This window comes from Podarcis erhardii (assembly GCF_964252035.2).
Source record: "Podarcis erhardii genome assembly, chromosome: 10".
In the NCBI taxonomy this organism is placed as follows: Eukaryota; Metazoa; Chordata; class Lepidosauria; order Squamata; family Lacertidae; genus Podarcis; species Podarcis erhardii.
The window spans coordinates 3,877,423-3,895,930 of record NC_138500.1 but is presented as its reverse complement, the minus strand read 5'-3'; the positions used below and the strand labels follow the sequence as shown (position 1 = coordinate 3,895,930).

At 50.3% G+C, this 18,508-nt stretch overlaps 2 protein-coding genes and 2 long non-coding RNA genes across 13 annotated transcripts in view; 2 read left to right on the top strand and 2 right to left on the bottom strand.

The window, feature by feature from the left end:
- Nucleotides 1-11,601, bottom strand: part of LOC309351860 (uncharacterized protein) — a 35,108-nt gene extending 23,507 nt beyond the window's left edge. The window contains exon 1 of the mRNA XM_081879986.1: nucleotides 10,814-11,601. Coding sequence (XP_081736112.1) covers nucleotides 10,814-11,381 — 568 coding nt within the window. The 5' untranslated portion in view covers nucleotides 11,382-11,601. The remainder of the gene's footprint in view (nucleotides 1-10,813) is intronic.
- LOC309351796 (uncharacterized protein) overlaps nucleotides 1-18,508 on the bottom strand; it is a 62,613-nt gene that overhangs the window by 12,042 nt on the left and 32,063 nt on the right. Inside the window, exons 1-2 of one of the 10 annotated variants that reach the window (XM_081879756.1) lie at nucleotides 17,420-17,480; nucleotides 1,859-2,021 (exon numbers count right to left, since the gene is read on the bottom strand). The exons of 5 other annotated variants lie outside the window; for them this stretch is intronic. The gene's annotated coding sequence lies outside the window, so the exon portion shown is untranslated. Of the gene's footprint in view, nucleotides 1-219; nucleotides 678-1,858; nucleotides 2,022-2,995; nucleotides 3,181-3,518; nucleotides 3,562-17,419; nucleotides 17,481-18,508 lie in introns of those variants that run through there. 4 more of the 10 variants (XM_081879755.1, XM_081879758.1, XM_081879757.1 and 1 more) reach the window with 4 other exon arrangements.
- Nucleotides 3,720-4,515, top strand: LOC309352085. Its single transcript, XR_014161098.1, has 2 exons — nucleotides 3,720-3,772; nucleotides 4,094-4,515. It is a non-coding gene; the product is annotated as an uncharacterized lncRNA (long non-coding RNA).
- Nucleotides 18,320-18,508, top strand: part of LOC309352084 — a 34,449-nt gene continuing 34,260 nt past the window's right edge. The window contains exon 1 of the long non-coding RNA XR_014161097.1: nucleotides 18,320-18,417. This is a non-coding gene — a long non-coding RNA (uncharacterized lncRNA). The remainder of the gene's footprint in view (nucleotides 18,418-18,508) is intronic.

The window sequence follows — 18,508 nt, the reverse complement described above, 5'->3', positions numbered from 1 at the left end:
GCACACCTCCTTCCAGCCACTCCTGCAGCCAAGCTGGTGCCAAAAGTACTGCTCTGCTTTCCTTGGGACCATATAAGCCAGGCTGAGAAGGGGCTCTTGTTCTCTAGGGAGCCCTGAACCCCCAAACACACTGCCCAGGCTTCCATTGCTGCTAACACAGCAGTTTCAGGCCGAGAAATGAGCTCAGACCTATGTATCAAAGTCTCTCCAATGTGAAACAAGGAAAACAGAAGCGCTATTTACATCATATGTCACTGTAAAGGTATTCAGAATATTTGTCTTTTGAAGAAAAGACCTCCAAGTATCCAATGGCCCCTTCAAAGCTAATGAAAGTCTTGTGCCTGGAGCTTTTGGGGGTGCAGGACCAGGAAAGCTTCTGCCACCATTATGCTTCCAATTGGGATTCAGGCCTCATCATGGGACTGAAACTGCCCTGGTTGCGCTGTTTCCTGGTTCTGCTCGATCTCTCAGCGGCTTTGGAGAACTTTGACCATGGTATCCTTCTGGACCCTCTAGGGGAGCTGGGGGCCCTGCTATGCAGTGGTTCCCCTCCTTCCTCCTGGGCCATGTCCAGAAAGTGGTGTTGGGGGATGAGTGTTCTGACCCCTGGGTGCTCACTTGTGGGGTGCCTCAGGGCTCTGTCCTCTCCCCCATGCTTTTTAATGTCTATATGAAGTCGCTGGGGGGGGGGGTTGCCCTGGGTGTTCCCCAGTATGTGGATGATGCCCAGCTCTTCCTCTCTTTTAAATTGGAACCAGTGAAGGTCCTGTGTGAGTGTCTCGAGGCAGTTGGAGGATGGATGGCGGCTAACAGATTGAGGTTGAATCACGAAAAGACAGAAATAGTGTCCCAGGTGGACAGGGGGCAGGCAGGTGTGGAAGACTCCCTAGACCTGATGGAGGTAACTGTGCCCCAAACCTGGGGCTCATTTTGGACTCACAGCTGTCCATGGAGGTACAGGTCAGTTCTGTGTCCAGGGCAGCTGTCTGCCAGCTCCTTCTGGTACGCAGGATGAGACTCTCCATGCCCGCAGACTGTCTCCCCAGAGTGGTGCATACTCTGGTTATCTCCCGCTTGGACTACTGCCATGCGCTACATGGGGCTACCTTTGAAGGTGACTCGTAAAATTCAGAATGTGGCAGCTAGACAACAGAATGGGAGCAGCCGCTGAGACAACAGAACACCAGTCCTAAAGGATAGTCACTGACTCCCAGTACATTTCTGAGCACATCTCACATTGTTGGTGCTGACCTTTAAATTGCCGTGGATGCACTTTTCAGGCACAGAATCCTGTTATGCCTTCAGGAACAAATTTATTTGCTGAAGGAATTTTTCCTGTCTCTGAGCGTTTTTTCCTACTCTGCTAATTGTATGTTGGACTTGCTCTGGAGATCATTGCGGAGGAGGAAGATCTGCAACCTAAAGCCCTAAACAGCCTCGGGTATGTAGACCTGAAGGAACACCCCCCCCCCCCCCCCGTGAGAAGCGAAGTTACAGGGAAGCAGGCAGAGGGCAAGGAAATGGGCAACTATCTGACATTTAGAAGACAGCTGAAGGCAGCCCTGTATTGGGAGGTTTTGAATGCCTGATGTTTTACTGTCTTTTATATGTACTGTAATTTGCCCAGAGTGGCTGGGGAAACCCAGCCAGTTAGGTAGCGTGGAAATACTACAATCATTCTTATTATATTGTGATTCTTTTGTAGTTATTTTTGTAGTTATTTTGGAATTTGTTCTGCAATATCAGCTCACGAAATGTTATGAGGGGAGAAAATCACAGGGATGCCATAAACTGTAATCCCACCCACAACTTCTCATTCACATACAGTCTGTAAATTTGAGATGGTCACACAGCTCACCTGTGCTAATACTGGCCTGTATAGGCACACCTTGCATGTAGAGCCTCCAGCCACAGGCACTGTATAGCATGAAAATGGGTCCTTTGACTGGGAAGATTCATGCAATTGCTATCATCAGATGCTGAAGGATTGTATCTCAGCTTGTCAATCACTCTGACACTGCCTACCAAAAATAAGAGGAACAGAAATGCTTTTGAGGTGCAACTTCTATATCAAGCCTGAGAGCCATTCCATGGACTCTGCACCCGTTTCTGATGACAGGTGTACATTATCCTCATCCTCAATGAACCAGGCAGTGGAAAAGACACTTAAAGATGGAAGCCTGAGAGAGAGGAAAAGGTTTCTGGCTGCTTCCTGGGTGGGATTGCGGAAACAAAGTGCCGCTTCTCAGAAGGCCTCTCCCCTCCCCTCTTCTCCTCAGGATTTGAACCACTGTGTCTGGGGCGGGCAGGAGCTTATGTGGGCGTGAAGAGGATGGAGCTTGCAGGAAGGAAGGGGTGGGGGGACTGGACCCCTCCCCCACTTTCCAGGGATCCCTCTCTGGTCGCCTTGAAGGGGTGGCCGATTCTTGGGTGGGAGGGAGAAGGCAAGGAGGCCCCTCTGGAGATTCCCGGCGGGCGCCAGGATGGAGACATCTCCCCAAGGACTGGTCTTCCAGTATCTCTGTATCTCTCTCTCTCACTCTCTCCCATTGCTGCCCTTCCCTGCCCCAGGGATGCTCCCCCCCCCACTTCCTCGACCCCTCCCTCTTTCCCTGTCTTCCCTGCACCCAGAGGCCGTCTTGGCGGGGCTCACCCCTCACCCTTCGCGCCCCACCTCTCCATCCAGAGGACAACCCCCCCCCCACACGAGCCACACGGGGGTCTCTATCCAGGCGTCCCTCGCGCCCGTTAACCCCTTCATGACCCGCCTTTCTCCAAGCGGAGCCCACAGGGCTCCAGGGATCCCTGCGTGGGGGAAACGGGGCAAGGGGGCCCTCGTGGGGACTCCCTCCGTTGGCGCCCCATGTCCGCCGCTGCCAAGGGGCAGCAGGCGTGCAGGGATCTAGGCCATGCCGACGCGACCCACGAATGGCGCTTTGGGGAGCTGGCGGGGGTCTCTGGATCCTTCTCTCGCCTCCCCCCGCGACCCCTTTACCTCTTTGTCCTCGATCCCGATTCTCATTTCCTTTCCTGCAACATCCACGGAGGGGGGGGGTCCCCTGCCGCCCCTCCTCCCCTTTCCGAAAGCGCGCGCCCCTAGAGCTACGGCGCAGAGCACCAATTCGGCGCAGAAGCTCCACTTGCGGGAGAAGCAGGCAGATTGGGAGGGGGGCTCAGCCGCCCCCCCCTTATTCCCGGAACAGAAGGCAGATGGCGAGGAGGAGGAGCAAGATATTGGGGAGGGGATTTGGGGTTGTGGGGCGGGGTGGGAGAAGGATGTCCCGGGAGGGGAGGCGGGATCCCTGCGTGGGGGAAACGGGGCAAGGGGTCCTCGAGGGACCCCCTAGGTGGGGGTCCCATGTCCGCCCCCGCCAGGGCGCCTAAGGAAAGCCCCCTTCGCAGCACTCGTGCAGGGATCCAGCCCATGCCTATGGGACATGGGACCCGCGAAAGGCGCTTTGGGGAGCTGGCAGGGGGTCTCTGGGTTCTTCTCTCCCCCCCCCCCGCGACCCCTTTACCTCTTTCTCCTCGCTCCCGATTCTCCTTTCCTTTCCTGCAGCAATATCCACGGGGGGGGGAAGGGGGGTGTCCTCCCCTGCCGCCCCTCCTCCCCTTTCCGAAAGCGCGCCCCTAGAGCTACGGCGCAGAGCAGCTATCCGGCGCAGAAGAGCCACTTGCGGGAGAAGCAGGCAGGTCTTTTGGGGGGGGCTCACCCCCACCCCTCCATTCCCGGAACAGAAACCGGATTCCGAGGAGGAGGAAGAGGTGCAACGTATGGGACCAATTTGAGGTTGTGAGGGCGGGGTGCGACAATCTACCGGGAGGGGAGGAATTTAGTGGGGGGGGGGAAAGGAAGGTTTTCCCCCTCCCCTCTTCCTAGTGGATCAGGAGAGAAGGGAGGGGCTGATCCCGGCAATCCACTTGCAAAGTGGGGTCCCCCACCCCACAGTCTAAATGTTACGGAAATTACGGGGAGGGGCACATCTTTAAAGTTAAATATTATAAATATTATACCTGAATGTATCCTTTCGACGTGACAGGTCAGGGAAGTTACCTAGCTTTAAAAATAGTATAAAATCATCTCCTTTCCCAGTTTTCTTCATTCCAAAGTTATTTTCCCCTTGAAAAAGGACTCCAGGAAGTTCCCAGAGGTGACAATTGCAGGGCTCATTGTTAGCCAAAGGAAGCCCAATCTCATCACCTGACTCGCCTCAGGCTCCAGACATGCAAAGGAAGTTCTATTGGACTTTTGGGTGGTGGGTACTTAAGACATATTTGTCTATGCTAATCTTATACTTGAGTCTTGCCCTGCCATGTCTGCTTGTGCTAATCTTTGGGCATGTTTGCCAAGGTTAACCCCTCCCCTTCTGTGACATGTCAGTGATGTAGCAATGATGCTGTATTAACTGTATTCTGGGATATGGTGGGAAAGTTTTAAAAGTCCTTGTCACCCCATCCTCGGGGTTCAAATTTGCTTTTTGAACCTATTGCGCAGTAAACTTTGGTCTACAGCTATTTGCTCCGGTTGGCTGGACTCCTTCCTTTATTCCGCAGGGACCCACGGGCTCTGCCCGGCCAGCTGGGGGACTGAGCAGCCTCGCACCTAGATTTTTCCATAACACTTTATATTGCAAAATCCTTCCTTCCCCCACTCTACGCCACGAGTCGTCCATCCGTGTTTTAGGTATTGGTGCTCTTCAAACCAGGAAGGGGGGACAGTTATACGACTCCCCCAAAACCCCAAGTCCCCACCACAGCCTCAGACTAAGGCCAGGACAAGGACCGTGGACACAGGCACCTTCCATGCACAACAGCAAAGAGGCTCAGAAAAGCAGCCTATACAATTGTAGCAAGAAGCGGATACCATGAATCGGACTGTGTCCTCCGACTCTCCAATACTGTATAGAAAACTGTTGAAACGTCAAATAATCTCCAAAATTAAACGGTTTACTTGCTTCCAATGGCTAATGACTCCTCTAGCATTGGTGGATCCAGGGCTCGCCCTGACTCCATAATCCCGTAGGAGGCAGGAGGCGATCAAGGGCAGCACATGCCCCAGGCAGAAATCCATCGGGATGGTGGGTTGAATCCTGATGCATTTAAAGGAGAAGCGCAGGAAAGCCTTGCAGATAGGGAGATGTGTAAAAACTATTCTGGTTTTTTGGGGAAGAGGGTAGTTAAAAGGTGTGGGAAACTGGGGTTGTGACAGGGGTGGGTGACGGGTTCATGTTTCTAAATTCCAAACACTCCTACTATGTGACACATTTGTGATGTATGGATGATGCTGTGAAAAAATGTATTGTGGGAAATGGGGAGAGGTCTTAAAAGTTCATGCAACCATATGCAATTGTTGTAAGAATTTTAAGGTCTAATGTATATAAAATAAATGTTCCAAGCAAATGTTGTAAACAAAAAATCTGCCCTTTTTCCCCTTATGGGGTATCCAAGAGCCCAAATAGAGTCCTTACGTAGGTTCCCTATTGGTAGAAGAAAATAACAGAGGCCAACCAGAGAATATTGAGAAGCAAAGCAGCTAGTAAGCCTGATCTTTATTGATCTGTTGCAACAGGGTCCTCACTCACGCAGGAGGGAGGGGGAACCCAGAACAATGGCACACAAGGCCTTATATAGACATTTTAAATGCCCTGCCCTGGAGCTCAAGACCACCCCTTCATATATCATACCTACATCACAGAAAGGGCGGTTTACAGCAGAAATCTGAGTGGTTTGTTTACCTCCTGCCTGCCAGGTTACCTGTTTAATGGTCACTTGATTGGATTGCCTGGGGAGCCTGGCCAGTCTTTTGTGATGATGATGATGATGATGATGATGATGATGATGATGATGATAATAATTTATTATTTGTACCCCGCCCATCTGGCTGGGCGGCTTCCAACAAACATGAAAGATACACTAAAATGTCACATATTAAAAACTTCCCTGAACAGGGCTGCCTTCAGGTGTCTTCTGAATGTCAGGTAGATGTTTATCGCTTTGACATCTGATGGGAGGGCGTTCCACAGGGCGGGCGCCACTACCAAGAAGGCCCTCTGCCTGGTTCCCTGTAACTTGGCCTCTCGCAGTGAGGGAACCGCCAGAAGGCCCTCGGAGCTGGACCTCAGTGTCCGGGCAGAACGGTGGGGGAGGAGATGCTCCTTCAGATATACTGGACCGAGGCCGTTTAGGGCTTTAAAGGTCAGCACCAACACTTTGAATTGTGCTCGGAAACGTACTGGAAGCCAATGTAGGTCTTTCAAGACCGGTGTTATATGGTCTCGGCGGCCGCTCCCAGTCACCAGTCTAGCTGCCGCATTCTGTATTAGTTGTAGTTTCCGGGTCACCTTCAAAGGTAGCCCCACGTAGAGCGCATTGCAGTAGTCGAAGCGGGAAATAACCAGAGCATGTACCACTCTGGCGAGACAGTCCGCGGGGAGGTAGGGTCTTAGCCTCCTGTCCCCCAAAAACAGTACTTCTGTCTTGTCAGGATTCAACCTCAATCTGTTAGCCACCATCCATCCTCCAACCGCTTCCAGACACTCACACAGGACCTTCACCGCCTTCACTGGTTCTGATTTAAAAGAGAGGTAGAGCTGGGTATCATCCGCATACTGATGAACACCCAGCCCAGACCTCCTGATGATCTCTCCCAGTGGCTGCATGTAAATGTTGAAAAGCATGGGGGAGAGGACAGAACCCTGAGGCACCCCACAAGTGAGAGCCCAGGGGTCTGAACACTCATCCCCCCCACCACTTTCTGAACACGGCCCAGGAGGAAGGAGCGGAACCACTGTATGACAGTGCCCCCAGCTCCCAGCCCCTCAAGACGGTCCAGAAGGATGTTATGGTTGATGGTATCAAACGCTGCTGAGAGATCCAGCACAACTAGGAAACAGCTCTCACCTTTGTCCCTAGCCCGCCGGAGATCATCAATCAGTGCGACCAAGGCAGTTTCAGTCCCATGATGAGGCCTGAATCCCGACTGGAAGGGATTCAAATGGTCCGCTTCTTCCAGGCGTGCCTGGAGTTGTTCAGCAACCACTCGCTCAATCACCTTGCCCAAGAATGGAAGGTTTGAGACTGGGCGATAATTGGCCATCGTGGCCGCATCTAAAGATGTTTTTTTAAGAAGCGGTTTAATAACCGCCTCTTTCAGCGGGTCTGGGAAGGCTCCCTCACGGAGGGAAGCATTCACCACCCCACGAAGCCCATCGCCCAGTCCTTCCTGGCTAGCTTTTATAAGCCAGGATGGGCAAGGATCCAGGAGACAGGTGGTTGGCTTCACTCGTCCAAGCAGCCTGTCCACATCCTCGGAGGTAACAGATTGGAATTGATCCCACACAACTTGACTTGACAGGACTCTAGCACTCTCCCGCCCTGGCCCTGCTCCCACGGTGGAGTCTACCTCCTTCTGAATCTGAGCGATTTTATCTGCAAAAAACTTTGCAAAATCATTACAGGAGAACATGTGGCCCGTACTGGGTCCCGATGTTGCAGGTGGTTCCGCTAAATTGTGAACCACCTGAAAAAGTCTCCTGCTGCTGTTTTCTGCAGATGCAATAGAGGCGGTGAAGAAAGTCTTCTTCGCCGTCGCTATCGCCACTTGGTAGGCTCGACGTTGAGCTCTAACCTGTGTCGGGTCAGATTCGGAATGAGTTATCCGCCACCGGCGCTCTATCCGTCTCAACGATTGTTTCATTGCCCTCAGATCTGTGGAAAACCACGAGGCTCTCCGGGCTCCATGCAATCAGAGAGGGCGCTTCGGAGCCAAACAGTCAATAGCCCTGGTTAACTCCACATTCCAGCGGGCCACCAGGGAATCAGCTGAAAGGCCATCAACATGGGATAAAGCATCCCCTACCACTCTCTGGAAACCATTTGGATCCATTAAGTGGTGGGGGCGGACCATCCAAATTGGTCCTACCTCCCTGCAGAGGGGTGGGTCGCAGAGAAGTCCAGTTGCACCAGGAAGTGATCTGACCATGGCACTTCTTTCGTTTCGCTTTTACTTAGTGTCAGATCACCAACATCCATAGAGGTAAACACCAGGTCCAAGGCATGTCCGCGGCTATGAGTTGGGCCAGACTTATTCAGGGACAGCCCCATGGAGGCCATGCTTTCCACGAAGTCCCGAGCGGCCCCTTGTAAGGTCGTGTCGGCATGGATGTTAAAATCCACTAGGACGACCAAGCTAGGTGTCTCCAGGAGAACATCCGCCACGACCTGAAGCAGCTCGGGCAGGGAATCCTTGGTGCAGCGGGGAGGTTGGTACACCAAAAGGAATCCTGTACTGCCCCTATTGCCCAACTTCCAGAACATGCACTCGGAAAACTGGGTCTTCCCAATAGGACGCCTGGTGCAAACTAATGACTTCCTAAAAATCACTGCAACCCCCCCTCCCCGCCCACATGACCTGGGTTGCTGTGCGTAAGAGAAACCTGGTGGACAAGCAGTGGCAAGGACAGGCCCATCTGCTTCATGCAACCAAGTCTCTGTTACACATGCCAGGTCAAGTCCTCCATCCATGATCAAGTCATGGATGGCAGTGGTCTTATGAATCATTGACCTGGCATTGCACAGCAGCACCTTCAGGTCATGTGGGTATCCCTTGCTGATTCTAGTATCCATCTGTCAGGACCAGACTCGGAGGCAGGAATAGTCCTCAGACAACGACTAAAGCTGCCTCCTCTGTAATGACATGGTCTAGTCTTAGCGTAACTCCTCCTCCTACCCGTGATCACTGAGATCGGTTGTACCCATGCACCCCCCCCCCTGTGGAACATGCCCCAGCCATTTTGTGGGCTGGGGCCCACTCCCCGGCAGCCCTGACCCCTCCCCCTAAGAACAAAATAACACCTTAAGCAAACAAACAAAACCAATAAAACAGTACAAAGAAAAATGTAAAAATTACAAAAACATCAAAATAAAAAAATAATTCCCCAAGCCCAACCAAACATCCATCCCACCCCCACCCCCCACATACAAAAAAATCCAAAGAAATTTTAAAAAAACATTTAAAAACACTCTGTGCCCCTCCGGCAGTAACAACTTTCCTAGTGAGGCCTGTCAGGCCCCGCCCTGGGCCAGGTGGTAAGTGGCAGGAAGGAGCAGGGCCCTCAGGCACTCACTCAGGGGAGTCCTCCTGGGCCCCATCACAAAAAGGAGGGGTTTAGGGAGGAGTTGTGGTGGTAATCTGAGGGTCTTGTCACTTGGCTGGTTCCTCCTCCCCCCCCATGAGTACTTTCCAGAAGACAAAGGGGAGTTTGCAGTTTCCTGTCTCCAGAAGGAAGAGCTGACCACTGTCCTTTGTCTCAGTCCATGCTGAATCCACTCCCATATGCAGGTCCTTTGTGAGTGCAATGATCCTCTGTCTAGGACCATCAAGGTTGGCATGCCAACTGGGTAGGTCTGGCTGGAGCTGCAGGGGTGTTGGCTGCCTTGAGTCAAGTCCCTAACCCTTCATGGTGTAAAATAAAAGTTCACATACACACCATGTATTTAAGACTGATTTCCTGCTGAGTTCATTGCTGCGAAGAAAAGAGTGGACTCTGAGAGGAAGACATCCCACACTCCATACATCTAAATGAGTTCTCGCCTCTGAGAGTCCAAACATGTTTCATAAACACTCTGTTATAAGTAAAGCACTTTCTGCAATCTTTCCATTTAAACTGCTGCTCTGCTTTGAGTTGTTGCTGGTTTGTAGGGTTTCAACTATTAAAGCTCTTCCTGTCCATGAGTCTGTGGATGTAGGACTTCCACTAGGACTGAACCTCTACCTACTTTCCTGACATTTATATGGTTTGTCTTTTGTGTGAGTTTGTTGACGAAAATCAAGGGTTCCGCTCTGACTGCAGCACCTACCACACGCCATACATTTAAAAAGTTTCTCCCCTGTGTGAGTCTGTTGATGTCTTCTAAGGGTTGCATTCAAACTAAAGCTCTTTCCACACTCCATGCATTTAAATGGTTTCTGGCCCTGTGTGAGTCCGGTGATGTATATTGAGGTGTCCACTCTTACTGAAGCTCTTCCCACACTCCATGCATTTAAATGGTTTTTCACCGGTGTGAGTCCGTTGGTGTGTTCTAAGGTTTCCAATCTGACTGAAGCTCTTTCCGCACTCCATGCATTTGAATGGTTTCTCTCCTGTGTGAGTCCGTTGATGTGTTCTAAGGTGTCCACTCTTACTGAAGCTCCTCCCACACTCCATGCATTTAAATGGTTTCTCCCCTGTGTGAGTCCGTTGATGTGTTCTAAGCTGTCCATTCTTCCTGAAGCTCTTCCCACACTCCATGCATTTAAATGGTTTTTCACCGGTGTGAGTCCGTTGGTGTAATTTAAGGTTTGCATTCTGACTGAAGCTCTTTCCACACTCCATGCATTTAAATGTTTTCTTCCCTGTGTGAGTCCGTTGATGTGTTCTAAGGTTTCCACTCTTACTGAAGCTCTTCCCACACTCCATACATTCATATGGTTTCTCCCCTGTGTGAGTCCGTTGGTGAATTCTAAGGCTTGTATTCTCACTAAAACTCTTTCCACACTCCATACATTTAAATGGTTTTTCTCCTGTGTGAGTCCGTTGATGTCTTCTAAGTTTTCCATTATCACTAAAGCTCTTTCCGCACTCCAGGCATTTAAATGGTTTCTCCCCTGTGTGAATCCGTTGATGTATATTGAGGTTTCCACTCTTACTGAAGCACTTCCCACACTCCATGCATTTAAATGGTTTTTCACCGGTATGAGTCCATTGGTGTAATTTAAGGTCTCCATTCTGACTGAAGCTCTTTCCGCACTCCATGCATTTAAATGGTTTTTCACCGGTGTGAGTCCGTTGGTGTAATTTAAGGTTTCCATTCTGACTGAAGCTCTTCCCACACTCCATGCATTTAAATGTTTTCTTCCCTGTGTGAGTCCGTTGATGTGTTCTAAGGTTTCCACTCTTACTGAAGCTCTTCCCACACTCCATACATTCATATGGTTTCTCCCCTGTGTGAGTCCGTTGGTGAATTCTAAGGCTTGTATTCTCACTAAAACTCTTTCCACACTCCATACATTTAAATGGTTTTTCTCCTGTGTGAGTCCGTTGATGTCTTCTAAGTTTTCCATTATCACTAAAGCTCTTTCCGCACTCCAGGCATTTAAATGGTTTCTCCCCTGTGTGAATCCGTTGATGTATATTGAGGTTTCCACTCTTACTGAAGCACTTCCCACACTCCATGCATTTAAATGGTTTTTCACCGGTATGAGTCCATTGGTGTAATTTAAGGTTTCCATTCTGACTGAAGTTCTTCCCACACTCCTTGCATTTAAATCGTTTTTTGCCCATGTGAGTCCATTGATGTGTTCCAAGTTTTCCACTATCAGTGAAACTTTTTCCACTCCCCATAGCTTTAAATGGTTTATCCCCTGTTGGAGGTCATTGATGTGAACTATATGTGCTCATTCAATGAAGTATATCCCACATTTCCCACATTTTAATTTCTATGAGAGCCAGTGTGGTGTAGTGGTTAAGAGCGTTGGACTTATAATCTGGTGAACCGGGTTCACGTCTCCACTCCTCCAAATGCAGCTGCTGGGTGACCTTGGGCTAGTCACACTTCTTTCAAGGAAGTCTATCAACCCCACTCACCTCACATAGTGTTTATTGTGGGGGAGGAAGAGAAAGGAGAATGCTGGCCGTTTTGAGACTCCTTAGGGTATTGATAAAGCGGGATATCAAATCCAAACTCTTCTTCTTGTATTCCTAATGAAATTAAAGGTGTCCCATCTCTCGGAATTCTGACTCTCTACTCCATCACCTTCTTCAGAGTGGGAGGAACGGAAATCCTGTTTGGGTTTCAAGGAAGAGAACAAAGGGAAAGAGAACAGATCAGCCGCCATTAGCACCTTCTCCTATTTCAACGTCTCCTACATTCCTCCACCTCCTACCCATGTTCCCAATTTTTAGGAAGTGAAGTTGATGTCGGAAATCAAGCCTTTATCAGGAGAAACCGGCAACTCTCCCAAGCACCAGGCTTGATCTCTTGTTGACCTCCCTGGCTGCATTCCCCAGCAAGATCCAGGCTAGGTCTCGATAAGCGATTCTTCTCAAACGTGGGAAGAACACCCCCCCCTTTCCTGCCCCCCCGGCAGGGGAAAGAGATAGACAGAAATGTGTTTACATGCTTTTATTTCTGTCTTTGCAGCATTACAAAAACATGAGTGCTCTCTTCAAGCTCCAGCAGTCTAGTGACAAACACTTCCTGAACCAGAAGAAACGGAAGAGCTCATATTACACTCTGAGCTAATTCCGGTGCTTCGCACTGGACTGTTTCCCATGGACAGTCCCAACATTCCCATTATGTTTTGCTTTCAAGCTAGCAGTTTGCAGCTGCATTGCTTCTATATCGTAACAATTGCAATGTCATCAAATGATAGTAATTAATGAGCAACTTTCAAAATCCTCAATCAATGTTAATAAAGCAGCATATTTTTAAAAATGATGTGCTCTCTGATCTTGTGCCCGTCTTCTGACGCAGGTCTATCCTGAAATGACACTTTAAAGGCAATATTCAAGGCAAATAGATAAACTGTACTTAGTGGAATATATAGTACCTTGAAAATGTACTATTGATTTATTTATGGCCTGACGTTGTGCTATTTCTGTGGACATGAATTTATTCCTCTTCTGTCTTAAATATCATAATCATACGATGTCATGGGGTGTTAGGGGAGCGGTAGTACCTTTGGTGGGGGAAATGTCATGCAACCTATGGGGTAATTTATCCACCATTGGTCCCCACCCTGCACTCAGCTCTCACCTGTGGCTTCCAGAAGCTATCAGCATGCAACAGGAGCCACAAACTCAGGTACGGCTTCAACCGGCCGGCTAAACCAGGTGAGGATTCCTGATGGGTCTCAAATCCTTGGTGTATTAGGGAATTCTGCTGCAGGTGAAGGCAGGCCCTGGTGGATGGAGAGGAGGAGAACAACAGTGAATCCCACAGTCAAGAAGGCAGATTCTGCCCATTCTGCAGAGGAAAGTGAAGGGCAGATGGGGTTCATCAACCTGGGAAGGAAGCCCATCGAGAACGAAAACTCTGGCCCTAACCCTTTGCTGCCTCGTGAGTTATCTTCAGGAAAAGAAAAACTCACACAAATCCAGAGTGGAGTCTCTAAGATGGTTGGATGGTGTCCTGCACACCTCCTTCCAGCCACTCCTGCAGCCAAGCTGGTGCCTAACGTACTGCTCTGCTTTCCTTGGGACCATATAAGCCAGGCTGAGAAGGGGGTCTTGTTCTCTAGGCAGCCCTGAACCCCCAAACACACTGCCCAGGCAGTGCTGCTAACACAGCAGTTTCAGGGGGAGGGATGAACTCAGACTTGTGTATCAATTCAAAATCCTTTATTAGGCATAGCACACCACACAGTAACAAACAAACATCATATACAAACTGTATAAAATACGGGCACAGCACACACAATTTATCCCAGTCCTATTCTTAACTCCCAGAAATTAAACGATGTACATAAATAACACAATACAATATAATATAGAATAATAATACCACGCAGCAACATCACCTACCATTAAAAACCACTAAGTCTCTTTATCATGGCCCATTCTTTCTTCATGGACAGCTCTTAAAAATTCGGCCGCTATCACATTAATTTGATCATCGCTGTCCGCCAGCATGTCCTGAATAGCTGGTTGTGTGAAAATCTGTTTATTGAATTTTAGGGTATCAAACTCTCTCCAATGTGGAACAAGGAAAACGAAGCACTATTTACATCATAAAAAGGTAAAGGGACCCCTGACCATTATGTCCACTCATGGCCGACTCGGGGGTTGCGGCGCTCATCTCGCTTTATTGGCCGAGGAGCCGGTGTACAGCTTCCGGGTCATGTGGCCAGCATGACTAAGCCTCTTCTGGTGAACCAGAGCAGCACATGGAAACGCCGTTTACCTTCCCGCTGGAGTGGTACCTATTAATCTACTTGCACTTTGACATGCTTTCAAACTCCTAGGTGGGCAGGAGCAGGGACCAAGCAACGGGAACTCACCCAGTCGTGGGGATTCGAACCGCCGACCTTCTGATCAGCAAGCCCTGGGCTCAGTGGTTTAACCCAGGAGCATTAATTTGGGGGTGCAAGAACTCCAGATCTTGCCAGAGGTTGCTGGCTCTCTTCTAAGCCTCTTCAACCTTGCAAATGTGCACAGTGAGTCTGAGGTTAGCCCTCGCTATCCGAGGACAGCCGATTATGTAAACTGATTTTTGGTGCACTGCAGGAACACGGAAAGCCGATGTATATCGCAATCACTGTAAAAGTATTCGAAATATTTGTCTTTTGAAGAAAAGACCACCAAGCATCCGATGGCCCCTTCAAAGCTAATGAAAGTCTTGTGCTTGGAGCTTTTGGGGGTGCAGGACCAGAAAAGCTTCTGCCACCATTATCCTTCCAATTGGGATTCAGGCCTCATCATATGACAGATACTACCCTGGTTGCGCTGGTTGATGATCTCCAATAGGCTAGAGACCAAGGGCTAAGCTCTTTCCTGGTTCTGCTGGATCTCTGCTTTGGAGACCTTTGACCATGGTATCCTTCTGGACCCTCTAGGGGAGCTGGGGGCACTGCTGTGCAGTGGTTCCCCTCCTTCCTCCTGGGCCATGTCCAGAAAGTGGTGTTGGGGGATGAGTGTTCAGGCCCCTGGGTGCTCACTTGTGGGGTGCCTCAGGGCTCTGTCCTCTCCCCATGCTTTTTAATATCTATATGAAGCCGCTGGCCGAGTTTTGGCTGGTGTTCACACGCATGTGGATGATGCCCAGCTCTTCTCTTTTAAATTGGAACCAGTGAAGATGAACCAGTGAATGCCCTGTGTTGGTGCCTGTAGGTGGTCTGAGGATAGATGGTGGCTAACAGATTGAGGTTGAATCCTGACAAGACGGAAGCACTGTCCCTGTGGGACAGGTGAGAGACAGACCCTACCAGCCTGCACACTGTCTCACTAAAGTGGCGCATGCTCTGGTTATCTCCTGCTTGGACCACTGCCATGCGCTCTACATGGTGCTACCTTTGAAGGTGACCCCAAAACTGCAACTAATCCAGAATGCGGCAGCTGGACTAGTAACTGGGAGCTGCCGCCAAGACCACATTTCATTGGTCCTAAAGGACCTTCTCTGGCTTCCAGTGTGTTTCCAAGCACAATTCACACTGTTGGTGCTGTCCTTTAAGTGTCATGGCTGCATTTTTCAGAAAAAGAAAAGTGTTGATCTAATGTATACACATCATTCCTAGTCTATTGGTTCAAGAAGGTTCTGGTGGTTTTACTCTGTGTGATTCAAAGTGGTGTTTTCTCTAGCTGGAACATTTTAGCTGATCAGGGAGTTTCCTTTCTGCTGAGAGCAGGTGGTGGAATAAGTTGTAATGAGGTTATGCTGAACCTTCCTTGTTTTGGGGAACCAGAAGAAGCTGGCTTAAACTGGAGTGAGCCAGGCTTGTTATCCAGTCCCAAGGTTACTCTGACACGGAATTGTTTATAAATTGCAGTATTGAAATGTGCCTGGTCCCACTTCCTATTCTGCTATTCTCTACTCTGCTTGTCTGTTTCTTACTTGAGTGCTGTTTTGACTGTAAGTTAAGTTTTTGCTATCTTTTGCCTTCAGTGCTAAATTTCTCTGCTGAATGAATTTTTTGCTGCCTCTGAGTGTTTTTTCCTACTCTGCTAGTAGGAGATCGTTGTGGAGCAGCAAGATCTGCGACCTAAAGCCCTAAACTGCCTCGGCCCTGTAGACCTGAAGGAGCGTCTCCACCCCCATCCTTCAGTCTGAACACTGAGGTCCTCCTCTGAGGGTCTTCTGCTGGTTCACTCCCTGCAAGAAGTGAGGTTACAGGGAACCAGGCAGAGGGCCTTCTGGGTGGTGGCACCCACCCTGTGGAACGCCTTCCCTTCAGAGGTCAAGGAAATGAACAACTATCTGACATTTAGAAGACAACAGAAGGTAGACCTGTATCGGGAGGTTTTCAATGTTTGATGTTTTAACATCTTTTATGTGTACTGGAAACTGGCCACAGTGGCTGTGGAAACCCAAGCACATGGACAGAATATAAATACTGCAATCATTCTTATTACATTGTGATTTTCTGTAGTTATTTTGGAATTCGTAGTGCAATATCAGCTCATGAAATGTTAAGGGTGGAGAAAATCACAGGGTTGTCGTAAACTGTAACCCCACCCACAAACTCTCATTCGCATACAGTCTGTAAATTTGGGAAGGTCACACACCTTACCTGTGCTAATACTGGCAGTCTTTGGCCTGTATAGGCACACCCTGTATGTAGAGCCTTCAGCCCCAGGCACTGTCTATCATGAAAATGGGTCCTTTGACTAGGAAGATTCATGCAATCACTATCATCGGATACTGATGGGTTGTATCTCAGCTTGTCAGTCACTCTGACACTGCCTTCAAAGAATAAGAGGAACAGAAATGCTTTTGAGGTGCAACTTCTATATCAAGCCTGATGGACTCTGCACCCCTGTTTCTGATGACAGGTGTACATTATCCTCATCCTCAATGAAACAGGCAGTGGAAAAGACAATAAAGATGGAAGCCTGAGAGAGAGGAAAAGGTTTCTGGCTGCTTCCTGGGTGGGATTGCGGAAACCAAGAGCCGCTTCCGAGAAGGCCTCCCCCCCCCCCTTCTTCCTCTCGGGATTTCCTCTCCTCTCCAAGAGGACCCAAGGTTGGACTGGGCAGAGGATGGAGATTGCAGGAAGGAAGGGAAGGGGGGACAGGAACCCCCCCCCCACTTTCCAGGGATCCCTCTCTAGTCGCTTTGAAGGAGTGGCCGATTCCTGGGCTGGATGGAGAAGCCAAGGAGGCCCCTCCAGAGATTCCCCGCGGGCACCACGATGGAGACGTCTCCCCAAGGACTGGTCTTCCTGTGTCTCTCTCTCCCCCCCTCCCTCAATGCTGCCCTTCCCCGCCCCAGGGATGCTCTCCCCCCCGAATTCCTCGACCCCTCCCTCTTTCCCTGTCTTCCCTGCACCCAGAGGCCGCCTTGGCGGGGCTCACCCCTCGCCCCGCGCCCCACCTCTCCATCCAGAGGACAACCCCCCCTCCCAACACGAGCCACACGGGGGTCTCTATCCAGGCGTCCCTCGCGCCCGTTAACCCTTTCATGGCCCGCCTCTCTCCGTGCAGATCCCACAGGGCCCCAGGGATGCCCCTGTGCGGGGAAATGGGGCAAGGAGGACTTCGTAAGGACCTCCTGGGTGGGGGCACCATGTCCGCCCCTTCCAGGGCGCCTAAGGGGCCAAGGAGAGCCCCCTTCGCAGCACGCGTGCAGGGATCCAGCCCGTGCCTATGGGGCCCGCGAAAGGCGCTTTGGGGACCTGGCGGGGGTCTTTGGGTCCTTCTCTCCCCTCCCCCCGCGACCCCTTTACCTCTTTGTCCTCGCTCCCGATTCTCCTTTCCTTTCGTGCAATATCCACGGGGGGGGGGGTCCCCTCCCCTTTCGGAAAGCGCGCGCCCCTAGAGCTACGGCGCAGAGCAGCAATCCGGAGTGGAAGCTCCACTTGCGGGAGAAGCAGGCAGATTGGGAGGGGGGCTCATTCTCGGAAGAAAGGTCGGACGGCGAGGAGGAGGAGCAACATATTGGGGAGGGGATTTGGGGTTGTGGGGCGGGGTGGGAGGAGGATGTGCCGGGAGGGGAGGGGAGGAATAGAGAGGGGGCGCGGAGGAAGGTTATTCCCTTCCCGTTATTGGTGCTCTTCAGACCAGGATGGGGGGGGGGACAGTTATACGACTCCACCAAAACTACTTTGTGACACATTTGGGATGTGTGGATGTTGCTGTGAAAAAATGTATTGTGGGAAATGGGGAGAAAATAACAGGGGCCAACCAGAGAATATTGAGAAGCAAAGCAGCTAGTAAGCCTGATCTTTATTGATCTGTTGCAACAGGGTCCTCACTCACCACACGGAGGAGGGAGGAGGAACCCAGAACAAAAGTGTGCCTGCCCTTATATAGACATTTTAAATTCCCTCCCTGAAGTCCAAGACCACCCCCAGAAACATCATGCATACATCACAGAAAGGGCGGTCTACATCAGAAACCTGAGTGGTTTGTTTACCTCCTGCCTGCCAGGTTACCTGTTAATGGTCACTTGATTGGATTGCCTGGGGAGCCTGGCCAGATTTTGTGATGATAAATACTTAGTTCCTGTGCCAGGTCACAGCCTCACACCCTATTCATATCTTAAATGTGCCCTTAAGGCAGGATTTGTGAAGGAAAAGACAATGGAGAGGCTCCTCCCATCTCTTCCTCTCTTTTAAACTGGAACCAGTGAAGGCAGTGAATTCCCTGTGTGTCTTTCTGGAGGTGGTTGGAGGATGGATGGCAGCTAAGAGATTGAGGTTGAATCCGGACGTGGGAGGCAGGTGTGGGGAACTCCTGGTTCCTGATGGCGTAACAGTGCCCCTAAAGGACCGGGTCATCACCTTTGAGTATTGGGGTCAGTGCCCCTATTCCTC